Consider the following 27,413-nt stretch of genomic DNA (forward strand, 5'->3'; position numbering starts at 1 on the left):
CAACTTGCCCCATATTATATGATATTTTATTGCACACAGTCAATCTATAACTCCATCTGTCCCACATGATTGCACATGTTTTGCAGGTTCCACCTCCACTCTTCCCTGTGGTCTGTCCAGAGCACATTCGGTCTCAGATCATCCTTACGACAACCGCGTTAACTTCATTCAGAAGCCAGGTGAGCAAACGACACTTTGTTTTTCACTTTAGCATTGCTTTATGAAGATGATTCCTAATGAGTGAAGAGGCTTGTATTTCGCTGTATCTGTGAGCTTGCTTGAAAGGAGGAATGAGGTGACTTTTTTAAAGGTAGGGTAGGCAGTTTCGGAGAGGCTAGCTTTGAACGCATGAGATCCCACCCTCCCTTCAGAGCGTCTCCAAAGCCACTCCTCCTTCAAAACACAGCAGAGTCTGCAAAACGCCATGAGAGAAGGGCTGGGCGATAAAACGATAACGATAATTATCGCAAAATAATTTTCCTCGATGAAACGATAACAACAGTTCGATAAATGCTCGATATAATGCTTACACGCTATGCGTAAATGCTGCGCATGCGTTTTGCAGACCGGGCTTCTGGGAGCCGCACGCGGTGTTGTTGACAGTCACAGTGGCCGACAGGCTGACAGGCTTTGAGGATTAGAGTGGAGTGGAGCGAGAAAAATGAGCGATAGTGAAGAAAATTCAGCGCTCATGACCAGCTCGGAGGACACAGATATCGTTGACAAGAAATGTCACTCACAGGGTTCCCACGCTTCTTGAAGGGTCCTTGAATTTCAGACACATGGATTCAAGGGCTGGAAAGTACTTGAAAACAAATGTAGGTCCTTGAAAGTGCTTGAATTAAGCGTGAACTACATTTTGTTAGAGTTGCATGGGGCTATTACAAAAATTGGCCTTTATGCGCTGCCAAAGCCAGAAAAAAAACAGCGCTACTGATTGGGGAGGAAGTAGGGGAAAAACCTGAAAAAATGCTGCGTGAGGGGATGGATCGTGATCACATGCAGGCAGCTCTGCATAATGAGCACATAACGTGGAGCTTTTAGTGCCAGGGAAGTGCAGATTCAGTGATGCTTGGCTCAGTGTTGTTGAGCTATATTTCTGCGGTTTCATAAGCGCCATCTACTGTCAAAGAGTGAAATTGCATCATCAGCGTGTCAGTTGGTTTGTTCAGACTAAAGCATATTAACCCATATTTTTACACCGTTTACACACAGAGTTGTAAAGGTTAAAGTCCCAGTGAACCGGAAGTTGCAACTGATTTTATTTCAGTGCTGTGACGTATTTCCAAGTGAAACGGGATATTGAGGAAAGGGTTTTACTTCAGAGCTCCTCCTCTCCATCTCTCGCTCATAGCAGACTAACGGATGGAGGGGAGTGGTTAAGGGTATTCAAACCCAAGCCGTCACACAGTCGTCATCGGAAAGGGAACGCCATTCAAGACCGGAAGTTACTTTTCAGATTTTGATTAAAGATTACCTCGGCAAACAATTTTTTAATGTGTATTAACTTGCACGGATTAGTTGTTCACCCTAAGACCTGTAATGTGGGCTAACAAAGTAAATAAGATTGTGATCATGAGGACTTTAACTGGTGTATCAATGAGAAGCTAATGTGCAAAAAATGTAGAATAATAATATATCTAGAATATTAAGTTGTATTAGTATTAATATAAAGGAAAGTCCTTTTTTTTACAGTCATTTTTGGTTTAGGAAACTTTCCATAAACACTGATCTCACCCTGTGCAGGTCTTAAAAGCCTTAAAATAGATTTTTAAAAAGGTACCATGTACAGGTGATTAATAAATAATTTTGCATATTTTAAAGGTAGGGTAGGTAGGATTTGGTTAAAAAACTTTTTTTCCAAATTTGTTTAAACTTTCTTTATATATCAATACATAATTAAAATGTAAGTACTCTGAAAAAGAAAGTATGAAAATTGAGTGTCTGTAGACCTCCCACGACTGTTTTAAAGACAGCTCATTATTTCCATTCACTCCACCTTCTCCCTTCTGGGCTCTTTCCAAAGCCACGCCCCCAAAACACATGAACGCGCTACGCCGACCGCGATCAGCTCAGCTGAAAGACGCATTATTTACCTGAGACTAGCGGAGAAGAAGTGCATGTAGTGACATCATGTCAGAATCACATGTAATAAAAAATCTAACTTTATCATTATGAATATAAACAAATAAGATGTCTTTTAATACTCACTCTCAAGCTAGAATACCGATACTGGTAAAGTTTAAAATACACACTCAACACAGTGTCTACGACACACACAGATACAAGATAAAAGCATCAGTAAACATTGGTAGAGAATATAAAAACAAACCGCGGAAATAAACGTGCAGGTAAAGTTCCTGGTGAACATGGTAAAAGAGTTTAGACAGAGGGTAGTAGCTAAAGCTAACTTAGTTCTAAAAAAAGTTCCTGGATGCGGTGTACTAGCTTTTACACATGCATTTTGTTATCTAAAGTTACATTTTGCGAAATTCAACACGACAGCGATCAACTTGAGCTAAGCATATTGAGTATTTATCATCTCTACTAATGGCTCCCTAAGTGTATAACATTGTAACTTTATGCTAAGTAATGTTATGTTAGCTATATTAGGCAGCTACGTGTGCTAGTGAGACATGCTTCATGAAAACATAAACCAAAAAAAAATGTATAATCAAAATGAAAGATTATTATATAATATTTTCTGCTGGACAGGTAATACAGCCTCCTCAAATCAAACGGTGCGCCAGGGTTGCCAGATTTAACAAAATCCGCCCAATTGCTACTCAAAACTAGCCCAAAACAAGCCCAATCGTGTTTCTCCTGCATTTGGGGGGTAAAATATGTGCCTTTTTGGTAGGGCTGCCTGTTAAAATTCGCAAATCCCGGGGCAAAATATCACATAATTGTGGTCACTTCAACCCGCGGACATGAAAAACAGCCGCGGCAACAGTGTTTGAAGTAGCCCGACTTGGCAACACTGGGGCGCGCATGTGGGCAGATACTGGAGCAAAAGCGGTGGTTGCCATGGTAGCGAGAGAGAGTGACAGTCGCCCAAGCCAATCACTTGTTTCGTCCCGGACGGAAATAATGAGCAGTGTTTATTGCAGATTAAAAAGTCTAGAGTCACTTGATTTTTATACTCTCTTTTTCAGAGTACTTACATTTTAATTATGTATTGACATATAAAGAAAGTTTAAACAAATTTGGACAAAAGTGTTTTAGATCATTCTTACCGTATACCCTACCTTTAATGCCTTACAATTAATTTGTCCATATCTTTTCATTTAATTGGAAAATTCATGTATACAATATTATCTCTATATTTGTATGTTTTAATGAAGTACTGATTTATAATAATACAAAAAAAAAAGAAAACTAAAACCAGTGTGAAATAAATGTTAAAAGCAGGAATAAGAGAGCTGCAAACTGCATCTCGTTAAAACTCGCTCCCTCTCTTGTACACTCTACCAGCCTTTTTCCTCATTGGATTTTAAAATCACATGCCCCTATTTAGTTGTCAGTATATGCCTTAGTGTTACTGCAGTAATGATTGACACAGGGACAGTAGGTTTTTGATATACTGTGCAGATTGGCAGTAACACACCCACCTTTATCGTATTTATTGTGCTTGATTTAAAATAAAAGGTGCTTTAAAAAGTCCTTGAATCTGGTGTTCATGAAAGAGTGGGAACCCTGCACTCAACTTCAGTGGTTTAGAGATATTTTGGCTTTTTGCAGTCCGACATAAAACAGAGCGACGTGCACTGCTTATCATAGGCTCACCACATGGTAATATAATTATTCAGTTATCTTGCTTCTTCGAAGTTCTTCCATATAGCATTGAGCCCAACACAGCGCTTAATCTACATTAGCCTAATATCAGTTCACGCATAGGCTTATTGCCTTGTTAGTTGTAGTGGGTGACTTACTATAATCACTAAAACATCGGACTTATGGAAAAATACATCTGTGTCATCATTTTTTTACTTTGGTGATTTATTAATAACTCAGCATCGCCTGTATTAAAAGAGAAAAAAAATGATTTCATCCGTTGTTTAAAATAGACTTGACAGCCAGTTCCACAACTACTGAACTTTGTGCTTTCTCCCAGCCCACCGCAGTTGTGTGTCGGTGAGGGGTGTGTGTGTGTGTGTGTGTGTGTCGGTGAGGTGCGTGGTGGACCAATCCACTGTAAGGCAAGAGAGGGGGGACTCAAAATGTTTCTAAACTTAAAACGCATTTTGCATTTTTATTGTTTTACTACTTACACAATTATTTTAATTAAGTATAACTATATATAGAGTGTAGAGTAAAAAAATGCTGACCACAGTTAAGATTTTTCTTTTATTTATTTCTTTTATTTATATTGTCATGTCATTTATTTAAAGGTTTGGCATGCTGACCAGAAAGATGTTTTTTTTTTTTTATTCTATTTTTGTTTATTGACAAACATTACATTTTTAAAGCACTTTAACTTTGCATTTGCAGTCAGCACAGCCAAATGTTATATTACAGTTCTAGATTTTACTATGGATATTTATTTTATATATTCTATTTACATTAATAATATTCTACTCTATTAATATTGATTTTATTAGTAATAAATAAATCTACCTCAGTTTTGATAAATTGTTCACCTGTTTGGGAAGTGTTTGTCATGTTTTGACAATAAAGGATAGTTTAAAACCACAGTTAACTGTCTGTTTTCTACATATTTCACTCAGGAGCAAAAATATGCCTTTAAACTTTAAAGAAATAAAGATTTGACATTTATCGTGATAATTATCGATATCGACTGATATGGAAAATGATATCGTGATAATGTTTTATCGCCCAGCCGTACATGAGAGATTGCTTTAAATGACCTCATGTCTCAAAGCACATAACATTACAATAATACTGAGTGTACACAACTTACAGAGCTCTTACTTGTATCACTTGACTGCTGCAGATTCATTTCGGCGTTGATATAGAAGCGCATAAATCCGAGTCTGAGTAATAAGTGTGCGATGAGGAAAATATATTATCCCTTAAATGCCACCCTTAATGTCTTATTTGAACTTGTTCGTTCATCTTTGGCTCAAAGGCTTGCTGCAAACGTTTCCTCGCAAAAGCTTCCCGTTAATTTCAAGCGAGTGAGATAAAATATTTCAACTCAAAACAACATTTTGTGTCCAATTATTTCCCAGACGTAGTTTTGGTATTGAGGTCAAAAGTGTGTGATGGTCAGGAAGACGACTCGTCAAGATTTGAAGTGTTTGCCCCTTCTTTTGGCATGTTCTGCAGACAGGGTGACCATTCTCCATTAAGTTTCCCTCAGGACTTTTGTAAAAGCCAAAATATGACCACACCTCCGATTTTGTCCTTTTCGAATAAGGCTTAAAAATCTCCCGGCCCTGTCACTGCCTTCTGCCATTTCTTCTCGTTCAAAAAACAATGTTGTGCGCTGAGTCTGCGCCAGACTGACGCTGACTGGACAAGATTTACTGCGAGTTTTCAAAATCGTGATAGTAAAATGCTGTTTTAATGATAATTACATTTTAAACGATTAGGGTTGGGAATCGTGAGAAATTTTCCGGTTCCGGTTCCGGTTCCGGTTCCGCCTAACGATTCCGGTTCCATTAAAATTATTAAACAAATAGTGGTAAAGGAAAAAGGCACAATACGCAACTCAAACAATCCATTTTGTGTTTATACTTTCTCTAAAATTAATTTACAGGTTGGCAATGTCAAAAAAGTCCTGTACTGTACATATATTACAGTATTAATTAAGCCATTCTTGCAACACATTTTTTTCAAATGAACACCTCTGAAATTGTCTTATTACATTTTATCTCTCTGTCTCTGAATAAAACCAAGTTATAAATTATATTTATTAGTTATATTTATTAATTAGTTGTATATTAATTTAATAGTAATTCAGTTATTCAGTGAACTTGTAAATAATAAATTGCAATTCAGCATTACAAAGGTAATTGTGCCGAAACGCTTACCTAAACCATGGTGACTCAACGGTTGACAAATATATATATATATATATATATATATAGGTCTTTCACTATAAATCTGGTATAAGCCCTGAGGCTGAGGTTGACTCAGTGCTGTAGCAAATGTTTTGTCAAATTGCTAGTGCAGCCTCCTTTGCATGTTATTAACTCTTCACATGTGTTACATTTTGCTTCATTATCATTCATTCTTTGGAAATGAATCCATACTTGTGACTTTCTCTTCGCCATGCTGGTGGTCAACGAGAAAATATCTGACGCAAAACCGTGAATGTGATGCGCGAGGGCTTTCAGGCTGAACTGCGTTGCACTCCTGGAAGCGGCAGGCAACGTAATTAATATTCATGATGAGGTGAGCCAGGGTTGCCAGGTTTTCACAACAAAACACGCACAATTGCACAATCGCTTCAACCCGCGGACATGAAACACAGCCCGCGGCAACAGTGGAAAGCGGGAAAACCACGGACTTGGCAACACTGGCTGTCACTCGCTATTAAAGGATACGCTTCCAGCGCTTCGCACACACATTGCACCAGAACCGTTTTCGGAACCGAAACTTAGGAATTTCGCGCGGTTCTGGTATTTTTCAAAAATCAGTTTCGGTTCTGCATAAGAACCGGTTCTCGGTTCCCAACCCTATAAACGATATAACCGGCAGTACATTTTATCGTGGTTTATCGTTAAAGCGGTAATCATCCCATCCCTACTTACTATATAGGGTTAGGATTAGGGTTAGTTGTGTGTAATTATGCATAATTTATAGTTATTACTGCAGTAACTACATGTAACATGTGTAACAAGGACACTGTAAAATAAAGTGTTACAGAAAATCGTTACAGTGGCAATGACAGGATTTCACGAGTAGCATTGTAAACACAACAGTGTTTCGTGTGCTGCTGTAACTATGACAGAAATGGACATGGAAAGAACAGCTATAATATAACACGGATGTGGCAGCCACTTGCATCACAGCTCTGTGTGGATCAGTTTTTTCATTGTTACATTTTGAATTCTGCTTTCATCATATGCAATGTTTCCAGTTGCATATTTAGTGATTTTGCAACTGTACAATGTAGACATGTGCCGGTAAACGGTAATACGATATACCGCAATAATGAACATGCACAATATTGTTATCGTGGGCACTTCAAAATACCGTGAATAATTATTTATTACGAATTATTCTGATTTTTAGAATGAATTTTAAGAATACTTTACCCATCAACCGTTTAAAATGAAAAACACGTCAAAGAGGAACACGCACTGATGTAAATAGACTGTGCATGAGCCGAGCACATGGCGGAATGAGGAGATGCGCTGAAGTGCACATTCATTCTACGACAGCAGAGGGCGCTGACGGAACAGCAGAAATGCAGCCGTTTCCCCAGTAATCACATAACCTAATACATAATACTTAAAGACTTAAGGCTATTCATTTTCAAACTTGCATTTTATATTTAATCTGGACTAAATTACATGCCCTTGAATATGTTCTGACTGTTGTTCAATCACACACTTTACAAGGCTCCAGTATTTAACATTAGTCCCTTCATTAACAAGCTGACAATGAAAAATACTTCTAAAGCATGTATTAATCGGAGTTAAATGTACATTTCAGCATACCTATTGTTCTTTATAATTCTTTTGCACTTTAATCTGTTTTAAATATTTGTTTACTTTATAAATTTTTGTATATTGCTTTATTGTATTTAAATGTTTGGTTCTTTTGTTATAAGAAAGTGATTTAACCTGTTATACCGTAGTATGACAACACTTTTTTTGCAACTTATTTCAATATTGTGATAATACCGTATACCGTGATAAAAGCTTCAGCAATTAATCGCAACATGAAAATTTGATACCGGCACATGCCTAGTACAATGTCTTGTTTGTCCAAAGAGGTAGACTTATAGGTTTTTACACACACAAAAAAAGCACACTTGGACATAGCTAGTTTTGCAGCAAAAGACAATCACATTTATTAAATACCAATGAAGTGACATTTTTTACATTTCAATAACTGACAGATAACCTTTTCATTGCCATTAAAGTGAAATTACTGAACCTAAACTTAGGAGCCAGATAAAAAATGTCAGACAGACTTTTTGTTTTTGCATCTGAAGTCTTCATATGTACGTTAAGACCGCTTCTATTATTGATTGCTATCAGGGTGTGAAGAGAGATTCAGCCAGTAAAAGTGTTTATGAAAAAATGCCTACCCTACCTTTAATGTTGTATTGTTTTTGTACCAGTTGTTTTGTTACTAGTTCAGATAAAGAACAGCAGAATTTACTGATTTACTTTAAGTCAAGTCACCTTTATTTGGATAGTGCTTTATATAGCCAGAGCCAGAGGAGAACTGGCACCCCGACTAAGCCTGGTTTCTCCCAAGGTTTATTGTTCTCCATTAGGTCACCTGATGGGGTTTTGGTTTCCTTGCCACTGTTGCCTTTGGCTTGGCTTGCTCAGTTGGGGACACTAAATTTTCAACTAAATATCCAAATAAATCGAATTAGTAAACTAAATTAACCATATAGACTAAATTACTGATCACTGATCTAATGCCCACACTGTCACTGTATGATAATTGAAATGAACTGATGACATCACCATTTTCCCCGGAGCGGCTGTACGGCTGAATAAAATTATGTTGCATTATTTTCTTGTTTAACACTGTGAAGCTGCTTTGAAACAATCTGCATTGTAAAAAGCGCTATATAAATAAAGTTGACTTGACTTGACTTTATATAAAACATAATGTTTCAATGATTCAATGATGCAAACAGAATTGAACTCTGCTGTAACGCAGCTCTTAAAAGACAATAATGTTGAGTGGAACCACTCTTCAAAAGAAGTTATAGGTGAAAGACATGCTCTTGCAAAGAAATTGTTCATTGGAAAAAAAAAAAAGCATCACATCCTTTTTGTGGGTGTTAAAAGCTGATGACAGGAATAAGTGCTTGTTGATGAGTAAGTGCTAAAAAAAATCCCTGCTGATACCGTGTATTCATACAGGTTTTTTTTAGCATTTACTAATTAAAGGCACAATATGTACGATTTCTGGATTAAAATATCCAAAAACCACTAGAACAGTGTTATATATTTTTTATTGACTTGTGCACTTACATTATCCCAAATGTTTCCAAGAATGTTTAAATCCAGAGAAATAAGCAATTTTAACCAGGACATGAACTGTATCCATGCGCCACCTATCAGTGACATCATACCAGCGTTACCCTCGATTTCCGGTTGATATATTTATGATGTGTTTTACAGTTTTTCTCAGTCGCTTTGGTACATTTCTCGAATCATCCTCGACATTTGCAAAACAGCAAGTGCATTTCTCAAAACAATTCGTACAAATAGCAAAACACCATGGATTACCTGCAAAAGCCAGTCTCTTGCTCAAGTCTTGCCCAGTCTCTAGTTCATCTCTCAAAAGTAAATATCTGTGTCAATGAACATGTCAGTGCCATCAGAATGACAAGTCCTTGTGTCATTGTGTATGAATAAGACAATCAAATTGCTTAGTCATGTTGTCAATATAACCGTGCACTCTGGAGCGATGTTCTGATGTAAATATGGCTAAAGTTTTGATGACAATTAGTGTAAATTGTAGGTTACACTTTAGTGTATGTGGGAGTTTGAATGCAAGAGACTGGACAAGATTCACATTTATGCTTTCACTGTTTGTACTGTAATTTGTTGACAGACCATGTCATTGCGATACAGAAAGGAAAAGACAGCACTGCATAGCACAAAGAAAAAAACAAAACAAAAGTAGAAATGTGAACGTCTAATGGAAATGTATAGAAATATGCTTGACATTTTATGACAACTTGTTCAACCATTTTGCATGTAAAGACTTCTGCTATGAACTAATGCCTAAATGTTGTGGGGGGTGAGACTATTCAACAGAGACCCAATATAATACATTTTGATCAACATGACGTAAGCAACTGATAATGTAGGAAACAGCAGAGAATTGTACATAATCATTTGCATGGATGTACACAAGCATTTGCAACTTGTTCAAAGAAATGAGAAACTGCTTTTTTGATGTGCACAAGTGACACAATGATGTGAAGATTGAACAGGTAGCTTTGAGAATTTCAATTCTGATCTGAGAAATGCACCAAAGCGACTGAGAAAAACTGTATTAGTGTAACGTACTGCTCTGAGACAGAAGATTGAGAATCCAAACGCAGCTTTATTGAAAGGGTCATCCACAATCGTAGTCAAGAGTTCAGGCAAGGTCAAAACACAGGCAGGCAGTCCAAACAAACAAACACAACAAGGCAGGGAACACTGGCAAAAGAGTAATCCAAGAACAGGCAGGTAATTCAAAAACCGACAGACAAGAAACCAGGGAGAACGCTCAGATTTGCAGTTGTTGCACTAAACAAGACTTCGCAATGAATGACTGAGATAACCAGGCTTATATAGGGTGAGGTGAACAGGGTAATGAGACACACAGGTGGATGTAATCAGGGATGATGAGTCCGGGCAGAGAGTTTTATGGATAATGTAGTCTGGGATGGAATGACAGTCCGGGGTGGCGTGCCCTCTGGTGATAATCACAGGGCACTCTCATTGGTGATTGTGACAATTAGACAGATGAGCAACAGTTTGGATACATTTATTGACAGAAAACTAATCATTGTTATATACAGGGTTCATACGGTCATGAAAAACCCGGAAAAGTCATTGAATTTTAAAGTAGCAATTTCCAGGCCTGCAAAAGTTTTGGAAAAATAAATAAACCAGAAAGTTTTGGAAAAGTCATGGAAATTTGTTTCAAAAAATGTATGTAATAGAATATATGTTTAAGTGATAATATTGTTTAAACAAACTTTGAAACTTCGTAAACATACCAGTTCATTCCTTCCGACTGCTGCATTCCGTCTGTCAGATTTCCTTTTGCAGCGTTGAGCATTATAACCAATCACACGCGTTTCTGTGGAGAGTGATGGCCAATCAGAGGCGTTCAGATTAGCCATCGCTGAAAAGAGTTTTGTTCAGTGCATGCACTCTCTGACTGAATTCTTACTGAAACTCGTTAATTCTCTTATCATAAATCATAAACAACAAAGTGTAGATGTAAGAGATTTATTTTGCAGTGTCGTCAGCTTCCGTGATTTTAACGGGAGTGTTTGTGAGAGCGCTTAAACTCTCGCTAGACCCAAGTTATGGACGGCTTCACGATCGGTCACATTCTCTGCTCCCTTTCTGTATACTGGTAGTTTATTCCGGTTAATATAATTTATTCATCATGCTGGTAAGATCACACAAAGTCTTAAAAAAGCATTAAAATAATTAGTAAATGTTTGTAGTTTTATCTGTGTAGGCAGAATATGACGTGCAGTTTCCCCAAACACAATTTTTTATGGATCTATTAATCGACAAATCATTATTAGCCTACAATATCAAGAGCATATCAATAACTGACAATGACTCTGTAAAGAGTTCCTGTTCATTTTATAATTTGAATAACATTAAACAGTCTGTGTAAATAAACGTTTTAGCTATTTCAGATTCAGCTTCTGTTCCACCTTTGCAGTGTAAAGATGGCTTTTGTTAATGATAATGTTATTGGTAACAGTCTAGTATTCTGATTGATTTAAGTAATTGGTTAACTTTAAGTATTTGACAAAAGACAACAAAGGTAATCATTAAAAAATGCACTTATAAATAAATAAAATGCTCTTGGAAATCAATTGCAAGGAGCCCCTTAATGGAAAAGTTCATTTCTGACCCTGGCATGTAGCCTGACAAGCCAGACCCACATCAAGATACATTTTCTGCCGCTAGGGTGCGTCTAAATTGGGGGCATGGGGGAACGTCGGGCATTTGCAGTTTGTATTGGTGTAAATTGCAGAAATAAAAAATATATAAAAATTCAAATGAATGGTAAATACTAGGAGGCAAAGCTGTTTTAAAATCTTCTTAGTTACCCAATTTTGTATTCCAAAAGTTTGTTTCTGGCACTGCCACCTTGTAAAGTTACGGTCAGTGTCACTGGACACTTTGATTTACTTATTTATCATTGTTGCCTCCCATTGATGTGTGTTAATCCATTGCTAGGGTATTTATACAGACAGTATTTTATCTAACCGTTTTACTGGGGTGTCAGCGTTTATTTTGCATTAAACCATATAGATGTACGTTAATTAGTTAAGATAGGCTATGATTTGACATTTGAACATGGATTTTTCTTATTTTACGTGTATACACAGACTTTCATGGAAGGTTAGGTCCTGAATATTTTCTTAAAAGTCATGGAAATGTATATTGGTAGAAATGTGTATGAACCCTGTATATAGCTCAACACGTTTAATCTTATTGTTTAAATCTTGTTTTATTGATTTAACGTTAGTACCATGTTTTACCATGCCTATATCCATCTAGCTCACTGCAGTGTGAACAAGTGTCTCATAGCTGCCGAGTGAACGCACAGAGTAGTATTATAACATAACTTTCAACACACTCAAATGTATATAATATGAGTTATAGTATCTAAGAATTCCGACTGTGGCAGACTGTGGCATAATAAAAGCTCCACTGCACTCCCACAGCACTCGGCCCTGCTCTGCTACGTTAATAATCTCATCCATGAACATGATTTCCATGAACATGAACAACCATCTCCAGTGGGTTAAACCATGGAACTGATACGCAGAAGGTTGCTGGTTCGATCCCAGCGGTCACCACCAGTGTGTACTTGAGCAAGGCACTTTACTCCATGTTGTTCCAGGGGGATTGTCCCTGTAATATGGGCACTGTAAGTCGCTTTGGATAAAAGCGTCTGCCAAATGCATAAATGTAAATGTAAATGATTTCTGCCCCGTCCCGATTCTTTTCCACCGGCTGTGAGGTAAAGACAACATCTCCCAAGATTCTGCGCTCAATCTCGGCGTCATCAAGCTACGCCTGTGTTTTGAATAAGCGACCTCTAGTGGCAAAAATTACAAATTGTGCCTTTAAAGGTGTCATGGCTTTTTTAATTGTTTTATACTGTTGTCTGAGGTCAACTTATGACGTCCGCGAGGTTTTTACATTCAAAAACATCATAATGAATAAGTAATAGGCTATTTTCTGCTTTGGTTTTGAGGCTCTCTGAAAAACGGTCATTAACTTAAAAGCTCATTAAATTAATATTTAATGAGCTTCAGCTCCTCTCAGTACATGTGGGAATTGTTTTGAAAGCGTCTGTGGAAACGCTCACAGGACTCGCAAAATATCTTTATCAAACAAACACAAAGATTCATCTCTCATCCACCCGCGATTGATTGGAATGTTGTCGCACGATCAGTGAATATAACCGCGAACCGTACACACACTCACACGTGCGCAAGAAAGGAATGTTATATCACTATTCAAGATAGCCCGTCTGAAAAACACATAGCCCCGGGGACGTTGGGCTTTTAAAAAAGTAAAGTCCGAGCCCTGGCGCATATCGGTGTAAGTCTGAGTCTGATCACGAATGAACCAATAACACCTTCTCCAGCCTGTGACCGCGTGCTAAGGTATGTAATCAATAAATATCAAACGATCTGTAACAATGCAATACTAACACATATGAAAAACATGTTTTACTGTGTGTTGCGCCGTTCCTGTCGGATCAAATATAGAAGGCACAGCATTGTGTTTTAATCTCAATATGTGTGCAAATTCAGTCTTGACCTCTATCTTGTTTAAAATCGATTCTCCGGTGAAATTAAGCGAACAAACCCAATGTCTTATGCACATGAGCTGGAACCGTCATGTTTATTGCTCGGTAGCACGACCCGTTTAGCTCCACGAGTCGGTGGGCGGGCTTGAGGCGGTGCTTCTGCATCCTATGACGTCAGTGGTCAACACATTCTGAGATCAATCATTTTCTGGGCCTGTTGTCAATAAAAGCTTTTCTTTGACTAACAAGGAAGTTTTCAGCTCTGAAACTTACAGGATATTCTTATATTACCATGACCTTTTATATATCAAAGGCTCAAGGGAAAGTTGATTTCTCAATTCATCACCCCTTTAATATATTTTTTTAAGCTCCATCGTTGGTTCCACCACCTATCCCGCCCCGTAACATGCAGCAGAGAAAGAGCTCTCTCCCACCACCAGTACCACCAAGAGGTGAGAACACATTCACACTTCCTTTAAAACACAAACATGCACAGAAAATATTCAGTTATGCATAAATTGATTCATTGTGTTACAAAATACCTTGTACTTGATAATAAACAGGTTAAGTGAGTTGATTTTTTTGTTGTTGAAAAAAATCTGTTCTCCAACCTTTACATATTGTTTTTCTTCTCTCTCTCTCTCTCTCTCAGGTCTGGAGAATAGTGGAGAGACTCGACTTAAAGCTAATGTAAACGTAGTGTCGCTAAAAGTAGGAAGCCTTGTGGACATTACAAAAGGTGTGCTAAACTTCTAAACAGTCTTTTTGTTGAAGCATGAAAATCCTACATTTTCAATTCAAACCAGCTCACTTACTGTCTCCGTAGCATCTGCTATACAGTGCAGCCAGAAACCAGTGCATTGTGAGAAATGCAATGCTGTCATGTCCTCTGCTAGCAGCCCAGAGACACACCAAACAACAATAGTAAGTCATACCAATAGTTGCCATTTGTGCATCTGATATTAGTGTTGAAATAGCATTCACTTCTGTTAAAAGTTATTCCTGTCTTTTTTCTAGATGTGGAGCTGCGAGTTTTGCGGAAAGGAGAATGTTTACTCCCTGGCGGCACTAAAGGCGGGACGGTTTCCCTTGCGCTCTCCTCCAGGCAGGGATGTACTTTACATGGACGACGACGGAGACACGGATTATGAGAATCTAGACGACATGCTGATTGTGCTGTGCGTGGACATTTCCGGAAGTATGAGCGTCACTTCTGAGGTGCCTGTCTTCTTTCATCACAGACAACCAGAGCTTAACACCCTTTTTGATATTTTTGTTCATGTTACATATATTTTTCTCTCAGATCTTCCCAGGCAACAGCACGCGATCACCCACATATATTTCACGACTTCAGGTGAGAGGGGACTTCTGAAGTTTTGCCTATATAAACAGGCACAATACATGTGAAGTTACTCCCATTTTTTTTGGGTTCAGGGCGTCCAAGAAGCTCTTCAGTTGGTGCTGTCCTCGCTGCAGAAAACCTCACCTCACCGAAGAGTGGCACTGGTGACTTTTAACAATGAGGTAAAGACACTTATGCGAGTGAGCCAGAAAGGGAGAACAAGAGGAGGAATATGTATACTGTTAGATGCTGTTATTAAAGTGTCACTAAAGTGCAAGTGCTTTTGAGGAAGAACTAGTCATTAGATATGCCAGGACTTTTTAGGCTTTTTTAAACTGGATTTTCACTGATTGTTCAGATCTGACCTCTATTTTGTATTTACATCCGTTTACTACACCATTATTCGAATTTTCTGCCAGTCAATTATTGTGATATAATCACAGAAAATGTGAAAAAAGTATTTTTTTTATTTTTATGTATTATTTAATATAATATACAATTAACAAAATTAATTGATATCGAATTAAATCAAATTTAATCGAAATGTAAGCTTGTGAATCAAAATCTACACCGAACTAAATTATAAACGCAACACTTTTGTTTTTGCCTCCATTTTTCATGAGCTGAACTCAAAGATCTAAGACTTTTTCTATGTACACAAAGGGCCTATTTCTCTCAAATATTGTTCACAAATCTCTCTAAATCTGTGTTAGTGAGCACTTCTGCACATTTTAGGCCCCGTCCACACGAAGCCAGAGCTTTCCCTATCCAATCTTTTTTTTTTTCTCCTTTCAAGAAGTCTCTGCGTACACACGTAAGCATCAGTGATGCGCGGGTCAATGTATAAACAACCCGCACCCGACCGACGTTTTCAACTAACCCGCCCGCAACTCGGACCGCAAAAAAAAAGAAGAAAATATTGTACCCGACCCGCTTCCTGACCCGCATTTTTTAAAAGTAGTAAATGCTCATCGTAGCTCATTGGGCCATTGAGAAAATGTTTCAGGCCCTGACGTGGTGCTCAGAGGTGCAGCAGCGAGAGCAGGCAGTTCTTGAGGCGGCCCATCATTTTCCATTTCAGCTCCAGATGCATATTATTGATGAACGCGATGTTTATGTTTCGACCCGGCTTGAAGAATTCATCAGCCCACATTTGGAAAACATTTGGAAAAGTGTGAAAGCCCTTAGGAGCGCAAACTGTTATTTTTCTGAATGCTGTATGATATAGCCTAGTGTTATGTAATACAGGCTTGATTTATTCATTTATTTCGTTTAATTTTCTTAACAATTAAGATGCTGCATGTGTTTATCCAGTCTAATCGAAGTGTACGTCTCTCCCCCGACTTTCCCAACAAAAATCCCGCCCCCTCTCAGAAAATACATAAAACTGACTTTAAATGCGTTTAAAAGTAGCCTATTAAAATGGTACAATGGCATTGCTCAGTTCAACGTTTTGGGAAATCGGGCATTTTGTCCCGCGTCAGCATTTATTCAAAAGTTAATAACGCTCAACATTCAAAAGGTAAATAAGGATTTATTGACGATCCGACCGACCGTGACCCGAATATCATTAAAAATATTTTTGGATGACTCGTAACGCTCATTTTGGATCAACCCGCGCATCACTGGTAAGCATCGAAAACGACTCAAAACGATGTAGTGTACATGCCAGGCCAGTATGTGGCGCTGTAATTCTGCCAAAGAAATACACTAAAAACGGAGAAGAAGGGTTGTGGCTAGAAGGGGTACAGCAACGGTCGGAAGTGAGGCAAAATAACAATAAATAAATGTGCTACTTACCAGATTGTGTTTTATTAACGCCTACACCTACCCCAACCCTAAAGCTACCCTTACAATAATGCAAATACAGTAATTAAACAAAGCAGTATTGATGTGCGCATGCCCAGTGCCCGTAGTTGTTTCCCTTCTAGTCTCGCCCCGCGCAGGACATGTTGTGATGACATCACCGTTTCTCAAAATATACGGATTGGCTGTACACACGAAAACGCATGGGAGTCGTTTTCAGATTTATCCACTCTGGGACCCGGTTTCAAAAAATATCGGATTCATGCTCCGAAAACGCCAGATCCGTGTGGACGAAACGCTGATACGGTAAAAAAAATTAACGTATACAGCTAAACGTGTCTCCGTGTGGACGGGGCCTTAGAGTGGCCTTTTATTGTGGCCAGCCTAAGGCACACCTGTGCAATAATCATGCAGTCTAAGGAGCATCTTGATATGCCACACCTGTGAGGTGGATGGATTATCTCGGCAAAGGAGAAGTGCTCACTGACACAGATTTAGGCCACATCCACACGAAGCCAGAGCTTTCCCTATCCAATCTTTTTTTTCCCCTCATCTCAAGAAATATCTGCGCGCACACAAAACCATTGAAACCGACTCAAAACAATGTAGTATACATGGCCAGACCAGTATGTGGCACTGTAATTCTGCCACAGAAATACACTAAAAACGGAGAAGAATAGTTGTGGCTAGAAGGGGTACAGCAACGGTCGGAAGAGAGGCAAAATCTCATGATAAAATAACAATAAATACATTTGCAACTTTCCAGATTGTGTTTTATTAACGCCTACACCTACCCCAACCCTAAACCTACCCTTACAATAATGCAAATACAGTAATTAAACAACGCAGTATTGATGTGCGCATGCCCATTGGCCATAGCTGTATCTCTTCTAGTCTTTACCGTGCGGGACGTGGTTTGATGACATCACCGTTTCACAAAATATACGCATTGGCTGTACACACGAAAACGCAAGGGTGAGGTTTCAGATTTATACACCCTGGGACCCGGTTTCAAAAAATACCGGTTTCAGGCTCCTTAAACACTGGATCCGTGTGGACGAAACGCTGATACGATACAAATGTTTTACGCATACAGCTAAACATACAGCGTCTCCGTGTGGACGGGGCCTTAGACAGATTTGTGAACAATATTTGAGAGAAATTCGAAATTCTTTGTGCACATAGAAAAGTCTTAGATCTTTGAGTTCAGCTCATGAAAAATGGGGGCAAAAACAAAAGTGTTGCATTTATAATTTTGTTCAGTGTAAATTAATCGTGAAATTTGGATCAATACTCAGTCCTAGTTTTTTCCTCACCCATTATTATTGGGTCTTATATAGAGCTCCCTTTATATTATATGTAGGAGGTCTCTCGCAAAGGCATCATCAAATTTGAGGGTCCTTGGCATTAAAAAGTTGGAAAAACCGGGTATAATATATTTTAGTGACTAAACTACAAAAAAAAACAGTGGTTGGTCATTCAACGTGTCCATATTTTCCTGTCTAAGTGAAAAACTACAGGCAACTTCTGAAGCCAAAACTCAACACGCATGTAAAACAATCAAAGCAAAAAATGTCTAGATGTGATGACTTAGCATTTCCTGTTCTTGGTTTGGTTTTGACGTGCTTGCGCTTCTAGTTGTGGGCACCAAAATTCACAATGGAAAAAAACAAGTGAAACCACTCTTTTAGAAAATTGGATAGTGTAGTAAAGCAAAGTACTGCAATAGCTCTGATTGTGCTTTATTTACTGCCATGTGAGCAGATTTCAGGATAGTTGTGTGTGTGTGGTTTTCAGGTAACCGTGTACGGTGACGGTACAGGGGTTCCTCTCACTCTGAGAGACTGGGCGCTAATGGACTATGACTATATGAAGAAGGAGGGAGAGAACTACAGCACCCCTCACTGCATTGCAGAGACTATCCAGCCTCTCACCCAGAAAATCAAAGAGTGAGTGGGACGTTCTTCGGTTGGTATTGTTTAAAGGTCACGCCACCTTGTCTGTATTTTCATCAGAAAGCGCCTCTGTGTATGTGTGTGTGGGCGGTTGTTTTTGTACTATCTTGAGTTTGTGTTTTGTTGATTTCACACCGTCTGAATTGTACACGGTTCCACAGTTTTATGAATTCATATAACCTGTTTAAAATTTTAGGGATCCTTTTTAATGCACAATGTGGAAGTATAAAAAAAAAGCAGTTTTCTCCGTGGAGTTTTAACACACATATTCTATCCAATCAGAATGAAGTATTCAGCCATGCTGTAAGTCAGAGATGTGCAGAGTTCCTCAGGGGCTTACATTTGAAAAAGAGAATCACATTTTTAATCACAATCCCCTAGTTTCACAGACAAGGCTTAAAGAGATAGTTCAGCCTCAAGCCATCCTAGGTGTATATGAATTTCTTCTTTCAGCCAAACACAAACTGAGTTTGAAAAAATATCCTGGCTCTTCCGAGCTTTATAATGGGAGCGAATGGTACTTTGGATTTTGAAGCCCAAAAAAGTGCATTCATCCATCATAAAAGTAATCCATTCGACTCCAGGGGGGTAATAAAGGCCTTCTGAAGCGAAGCGATGCATTTTTGTCAGCGAGGCAAGTTTTGGTGGAAGAGTGACCCCAAAGTGGAAGCGCAGAAGATAGAGCAAAACAAGAAGAATGAACCTCATTGGTTCTTGCAGAAGCTTTAACGTGATGCATAACGTGATTAATTTGGGTTTCTTCTCCTTCTCCGCAGACTCAGAGAACATGGAGCCACAGCACTGGGACCTGCTGCCCTCGTCTCTGTTGCTATGGCATCCCAGTTCACAGGATCAAAAGTCTGTATTCATAATTACATGCTCTGACAACTATACCTGCTTTATGATAAATATGTAATGATAAAACTAAGGGGCCTTCATTTAGATCGCATTTATATAAATGGATATATCTCGGGATAGATATATATATATAGTGCTGGGGGAGAATAAATCATGATTAATTGCATCTAAAATAAGTTTGTGTTTACATAATTTATGTGTGTGTACTGTGTATAATTATTATGTATATATAAATGCACACACATGCATGTATATATTTAAGAAATATTTGCATGTATATACTGTATATATAATTTATCTCATATAAATATTTTTTTTAATAAAAATATAATATAATAATTATACACAGTACACACACATATATTATCTAAACACAAACCTATATGTTGGATGCGATTAATCACAATTAATTTTTCCCCAGCACTAATATATATATCGTCGCTGCCCAATGAAACTCACGTATGTCCAAAACGGTTACTTTTCAGGAAGTGAAAAAAACACAGTATTTCAAAAGCAGTTGAATGTAGCGTTGTCATACTTGGTACGGCATCTTTACATGTAACCATATTCTTGCCAGTGTAATGATATAATCCACATTTGACAAAAATTTTGTTTAAATGGACATACGTGCATATTTTACAGTAACGGTGGTCGATACGCGTTCTTCCGATCATTAATTAGAATGGCCAAGTCGCGTTTCATATTGACAGAGGAATACGTGCTGGACATTCTCAGCCTCTGGCAAGCGGTGATCGCAGTATGAGTGAGGCATGTTCTAGTGACAATTATGACAGTAGCATTACAGGCTATAATTTGATCAGTTTGACAAAGAAAAAAAAAGTTTGAATCTCATCAATGAGACCGAGTTTATTTACATACTAGCAAGCAAACTAAACTGTGAAGAACTAGATTAGAACTAAACTGTGGAGAGCTTCAATGTCGTACTTTCGGCTATCCAGTGCTGAACTTCGATGAAACTTCACGAGACCGGCGAGATGCTTCCACAGGGCGGGAGATACGCGGCGTGATTGACAGCTTTGACACCAAATGGATATACGTGAAAATCAGATGACATGATTTCACAACTTTTCATTGGCCATTTAGATATGTGAAGCATACTGTATACGGAAATTAACCTGGACATTCAATCCGTTCGAAAAATCTCAAAATCAGCAAAATGGACATACGCGGTTTTCATCGGACAGCGACGATATATATATATATATAATGTATACAGTGCATCCGGGAAGTATTCACAGCGCTTCACTTTTTCCACATTTTGTTACAGCCTTATTTCAAAATTGATTAAATTCATTATTTTCCTCAAAATTCTACAAACAATACCCCATAATGACAACGTGAAAGATTTGTTGGAAGTCTTTGCAAATGTATTTAAAAAAAAAAAACTTCACATGTACATAAGTATTCACAGCCTTTGCCATGACACTCAAAATTGAGCTGAGGTGCTCCTGTTCCCGCTGATCATCCTTGAGATGTTTCTACAACTTGATTGTAGTCCACCTGTGGTAAATTCAGTTGACTGGACATGATTTAGAAAGGCACACACCTGTCTATATAAGGTCCCACAGTTAACAGTGCATGTCAGAGCACAAACCAAGCCATGAAGTCCAAGGAATTGTCTGTAGACCTCTGAGACAGGATTGTATCGAGGCACAGATCTGGGGAAGGGTACAGAAAAATGTATGCAGCATTGAAGGTCCCAATAAGCACCGTGGCCTGTTTGAAACCACCTAGAGCTGGCCGCCCGGCCAAACAGAGCGATCTGGTGAGAAGGGCCTTAGTCAGGGAGGTGACCAAGAACACGATGGTCACTCTGACAGAGCTCCAGCGTTTCTCTGTGGAGAGAGGAGAACCTTCCAGAAGAACAACCATCTCTACAGCTCTTCACCAATCAGGCCTGTATGTTACAGTGGCCAGACGGAAGCCACTCCTCAGTAAAAGGCACATGACAGTCCGTCTGGAGTTTGCCAAAGGGCACCTGAAGGACTCTCAGAGCATGAGAAACAAAATTATCTGGTCTGATGAAACTAAGATTAAACTCTTTGGCCTGAATGGCGAGCGTCATTTCTGGAGGAAACCAGGCACCGCTCATCACCTGGCCAAAACCATCCCTACAGTGAAGCGGTGGTGGAAGCATCATGCTGTGGGGATGGTTTTCAGCGGCAGACTAATCAGGATGGAGGGAAAGATGAATGCAGCAATGTACAGAGACGTCCTTGATGAAAACCGGCTCCAGAGCGCTGGACCTCAGACTGGGGCAAAGGGTCATCTTCCAACAGGACAACAACCTTAAGCACACAGCCAAGATAACAAAGGAGTGGCTACAGGACAACTCTGTGAATGTCCTTGAGTGGCCCAGCCAGAGCCCAGACTCGATTGAACATCTCTGGAGAGATCTGAAAATGACTGTGCACCGACTCTCCCCATCCAACCTGATGGACCTTGAGAGGTCCTGCAAAGAAGAATGAGAGAAACTGCCTAAAAATAGGTGTGCCAAGCTTGTAGCATCATAGTCTAAAGCAGGGGTCTCAAACTCTTTTAACCTGGGGGTAGCTGGAGGTAGACTCTGGGTCAGGCTGGGCCGCATCAAGTATTACACATTAAAAGTGTTTCAAGTATTAAAAAAAAAGAGTAGCACAACTGATCCAATCTTCACAATCTTTATTATTAACAGTTCTTCAACATGAACTATTTGTAAACAATATTTGCATTAATTTGCATGAGTGAGTGAATAAATACATAGATCCTCTATTTACTTAAGGATTCCCCAGTGGTCTGGTGGTAGAATTTTTGTCAATCGTGTCAAAGGTTCCGGGTTCTAATCCCCCCTCATGTAGTTTTTCTTCATTAAAATCAAAGATGTTCATCAGTGATTTTATAATAAGGCCATGGACACGTTTGCATTTTGTTTTGTAATTTCACTGGAAAGAATAGAGTCTCTCTCAGCAACGGTGTGTGAAGACTGTGCAGTGTGCACGAGCCAAAAGAGAAGGTAAACCCCGCATACTTTGATTTGATTGGCCATCTCAATCATTTTGACATTGACGAGCGCTGTTAGACCACATTTGTTTCAACTGTCTGATCAGCTTCGTTCGTCTGTTCCTGTCAATCACGCGGTGTCAACCAATTATACTGCACGAGGGAGGGGCGAGCCAACTCTCTCTCTCTCGCACACACACACACATACAAAGGAGGCATCAAGAGTGGCAAGCGCGGCAAGCGCTGCACACGCAACGACTCAGCAAAAAGGTGCTTTTCAGAGCAACGCGCGGGTACTAACACTAAACTTTGATGTCAAGAGGTGGGCCACAAAATATTGTGGCCTGCGGGCCGCGAGTTTGGGACCCCTGCTCTAAAGACTTGAGGCTGCCAAAGGTGCTTCAACAAAGTATTGAGCAAAGGCTGTGAATAATTACATACATGTGATTTTTTTTTTTTTAAGTTTTTTTTTTTTAATACATTTGCAAAGATTGCAAACAAACTTCTTTCACGTTGTCATTATGGGGTATTGTTGGTAGAATTTTGAGGAAAATAATGAATTTTAATCCATTTTGCAATAAGGCTGTAGCATAACAAAATGTGGAAAAAGTGAAGCGCTGTGAATACTTTCCGGATGCACTGTACTGTATTGTTCCGAAAATCTCTGTTTTTTTAATTGAAAATACATCTGAAAAAATGTGGTCGTCTTATATTCAGCATCGAAAGATCATTAATGTAAACAACCCTGAGCGCTTGAGGTGTGAACCGCTCCATTGTTTTGACGCGCTGCTCACTTAATCTGTAGAAACGTAAAATGCCACAATTATGTCCCGTGCAGTAAATTCAAATTCAATAGTACCTACTCAGACAGTGCGCAATTTTGGATGACAACATTGCTCCAGTCCTGTAGTGTCACATATGTTTTATAATGTGCTACTTCTTTTTTTCAGGTTATAATTTGCACAGATGGGCAGGCCAACATTGGCCTGGGCCAATTAGACCAAGAGTCTTCCCATTGCTCTACCCCCTCACCTTATTTCTTCAACCAATTAGCCCATTATGCTGCTGAAAAGGGGTGAGCGACTGCAAAGCACAAATCTCTCTTATATGATGACTGTAGATGAAAATACACAATGAAATAGATATACATCATGTGTTATGATTGTATTTTTGTGTTGTTGTGGATATTTATAGGGTGATCGTGTCCGTGATGACCTTTGAAGGAGAGGACTGTCGTTTGGCAGAGGTTGGGACGCTGGCTGACCACACAGGAGGCAGAGTGAGTTACTGCTACTGCTCATCTGCAGTCCACCCTCATTCTGTTGAGCAGTCTGGCTCATGCTGCAGGTATCAGATTAGATGGTAAAGTAACAGAGGCCCTGTTTACATCTGGTGTTAAGATGCGTTTTTGGTCGATCGGATCACGAGTGGACGAACGTGATCTAAAACGTTTTGAGCTTGTCCACTTTTGACATTTCCAGAGGTAGTTGAAAACACATTTGACTGGATTGCTTTCATATTGTAAATGCTCATGTGGTCAAATGTGTTCGAACCATAGGCCGTAAAAAAAATATGGACAACGCGTCTTCACTACCTTTCACTGAAGAAAAGTGAAACCGCCAACGTCCGAATATGGCGTGGACATCTTGCGTAGATTTGGGGCAGAGTCTGCGCAGTAGAGAGCAGGAAGTAGAGCCGCGAAATCAAAAGCCCGCCAACACTCTCGCAGATGCGGAACAATTCATTATGTTGGTGTGAAATAAACAGTTATGGAAATGTAGAAATTAAACCTAAAGCTCCACTCTCCTACCGAAAAAAGTCTGTTAGTGCCTCAGTGACAACTTCACTCAGAGAAGCCGTCAATCTCAGCTGTCAATCATGACCTCACACCTCCCGTTTTTATACACAGACAGAAGCCATCTTTAGGGAAAAGTATTTTAAGTGTAATTTGATTGTTTAGTTTGTCTCGCATCCATTCTAATACATGGAGGGGCAGGGGTTATGAGCTATACTGGGATCAACCACCTGGGGGGGCGATCGAGACGCGCCAGCTTCAGTTTTCAACACGAGTGCGGCACGCTTGGTTCGAACATCCACACAAGACGTCTACTCTCCACCGACTCACCTAATGCGCAAACATGGGAAGCGCGCTAGCCAGACAGGATTTAAACTTTGTCGGCTGAAGACCCAAGTTTGGTTTGAAGATGAAAATGTACCAAGCACAATGTTCTCTCACCATCCCTGATTTCTAACACACGCTCACAGCGTTCGGCGTGATCTTGCGGCTGTCAGAGCTGAAACGAAAGCTGATGCTCTCTGTGTGTTTTTCTGTCGTCTCCGGGCGTAAATTCCGTGAACTTATTTTGTCCATTTAGATTGAAAGATATGAAAAGGCCCATACATTTACCCCCTCCCCTTGAAGAAATCAGGACAGAAGTGGTTGAAAGTGGACAAAAGAGACAGATTGAAACACCAGGTGTGAACTGGAATGTGTCTCCCTTGTCTACTTGTGATCTGATCGACCAAAACGCAAGTGTAAACAGGGCCTTAGATAACCCTAGAAGTACATTAGGATTCTAGCAAAAAAATTCCCCTTAAGGGGGTTGTCTTTCACTAATTTGGTTACATTTCACATACTTTTTGCTCATTGTAAACGACTGCAAGAAATACTCGTATGACCCCTTTGCTCTACATAATCTGCTAACAGCACTAAATCTGTTCATTCCTGAACCTTGTCTATGTAACCCCTCTGTAGAGGCTAAACCTGTTATTAATAGGTTTAAGCAACATGTAGCTTAAAGCCTTTTTCAGAGAAACTGATACTTATCACCAAAGACACCCACACGATTTTGTGTTCAGTATTTCCCCTTCAGCTCTGTTTAAATGTGAAAATGAGTTTTGTTCTTTGAAACAATATTAATAGGAAACTGGTGCATACATTTGCAAAATTCTCTATAGTGTGCACTACTATAAGGTTGCACCTGTTTATTATTAGCTCTTACTTAGTTTGAATAACATGCACTACCGTTCAAACGATTGGGCTTTATTCAGCAAGGACACATTCAAATGACTAAAAGTGACAGTGAAGAACTTTCTATTTATCAAACAATCCTGAATAAAATGTATGGCTGCGTCCAAAATCGCGTACTATGTGAGTAGGTACTACATTTGAATTTGAACGAACTTTGCGACTGTTAAAAAAGTATGTTCTATATAGTACGAACTAATTTAGTATGAATGTAATCCGGACGTACTACATCCGCCATGTTGTCATGATCATGTGACCTACCAGCGTCAGTTGCGTCCCATCACCTCCATTCATAAATCGTCTTCTGTGGCCTCATGGGATAGTAAAGTTTCCATCGTATGCGCACTTCAGAATCTCGCCGGAAGTAGTAGGTCATCTGGGTACTTTTCGCCTACTGTTTTTCGAATACTATGAATCACACCTCCAAGTTTTGAACGGTAGTGTATCTCTTTAAAAGAAGATCTGCAATATTACATACCAAGCAATTAAAGATCAGTAAGAAAAACTAAAATTTTGTTTGTTTTTACCCACTTCCCAGATAAACATTGTAAATATTGGTACAGTCGCCACAGAGATTCAGAGCGCTATAGCTGACAATGTCCTAGCAACTAGCGTCATGGCAACACTTCTGGCACCCGATGGCATGTAAGTATCTGTTAGTGACCTTCACACACTCACAAACACATGCGTTGTACCTCCGTCTCTATTTTTTCCATCTTCTTTGATTGATGCAGGTACTTCCCCTATGAGGAGGATAACCATCGGTTAATAAGAGAGATTGGCAATGTGACAGATGGCGTTGAGATCACCTTTCAGTTTGCAGTCAGACCGGAACAAGTTGAAAGTAAGCACAAAATATACAGTGCGATCAAAAGAAAACATTTGAGAAGCATTCGAGAAAAAGTGTTTATATAAACACAAAAGGATTTTTTTTTACTTTTTACTCACCCACATGGCATTCCAAATCTGTTTACTGGTATTTTTTCAATGGAACACAAAAGTATAATTTTCTTTGTGAACTATCCCCGTCTTTTAGGTTTCCAGCAACGGGACCGGGTCCCTTTCCAGCTGCAGCTGAGCTTCAGTACTCGGGAATTGCAGAGAGTGATAAGAGTCATCACTCAACAAAAACGCGTCACCACCAGCAGGTAAAGCACTCAAAATAATACGCAATAACAGCAAACACCCTCCAGATCCACAGTTCATGACACACTCACTTTATAGTCTTGATATAAACTACATGGTGATTCACGGTCAATTTTTTAAGTGCAAAATATCTGCAAAAAATATAATTGTAGACATAGAAAGATGGTTGAAAGAAGTCTCTTCTGCTCACCAAGGTTGTGTTTATTGGTGGAAAAATACAATAAAAACAACAATATTGTGAAATAATACAATTTAAAATAATTCAGTTTCATTTGTAAAAAACAAAAATAAAAAATCTAATTTTAAATCACAATTTTAACCAGAATAATCGCAATTAGATATCTTCCTCAAATTGTGCAGCCCTAGATTGGAGTAGCCTGTTCAATCTCTATTTGGCTATTAATAATATGCTGTTTTGTAATGGAAATCTATTCTATTGTAGGGCAAGTTTTATTTTTGTTGCCTATTTTCATTTTGGGCCTAAGGTTTTGGGCATTTGGCACATTGTTGGGTGTGGAAGGTTACTAATGTGATTGCTTTATCTGTAAATTAAATTAATGCTTTTTCAACGACTGAATTCATTTAAATAAAATGTTTT

The 27,413-nt window shown here is 39.0% G+C and overlaps 1 protein-coding gene across 7 annotated transcripts in view; it reads left to right on the top strand.

The window, feature by feature from the left end:
* Positions 1–27,413, top strand: part of LOC307122882 (circularly permutated Ras protein 1) — a 32,851-nt gene that overhangs the window by 2,438 nt on the left and 3,000 nt on the right. For all 7 annotated transcript variants that reach the window (XM_079811186.1, XM_079811180.1, XM_079811181.1 and 4 more), the window contains 14 exons: positions 87–179; positions 14,049–14,132; positions 14,333–14,419; positions 14,507–14,604; positions 14,698–14,898; positions 14,984–15,034; positions 15,115–15,204; positions 18,626–18,777; positions 19,560–19,641; positions 23,592–23,716; positions 23,836–23,920; positions 26,208–26,314; positions 26,404–26,513; positions 26,706–26,817. In XM_079811186.1, coding sequence (XP_079667312.1) covers positions 87–179; positions 14,049–14,132; positions 14,333–14,419; positions 14,507–14,604; positions 14,698–14,898; positions 14,984–15,034; positions 15,115–15,204; positions 18,626–18,777; positions 19,560–19,641; positions 23,592–23,716; positions 23,836–23,920; positions 26,208–26,314; positions 26,404–26,513; positions 26,706–26,817 — 1,477 coding nt within the window. The remainder of the gene's footprint in view (positions 1–86; positions 180–14,048; positions 14,133–14,332; positions 14,420–14,506; positions 14,605–14,697; positions 14,899–14,983; positions 15,035–15,114; positions 15,205–18,625; positions 18,778–19,559; positions 19,642–23,591; positions 23,717–23,835; positions 23,921–26,207; positions 26,315–26,403; positions 26,514–26,705; positions 26,818–27,413) is intronic.

The sequence above is a fragment of the Gobio gobio genome (genome assembly GCF_949357685.1).
Source record: "Gobio gobio genome assembly, chromosome: 2".
NCBI lineage: Eukaryota > Metazoa > Chordata > Actinopteri > Cypriniformes > Gobionidae > Gobio > Gobio gobio.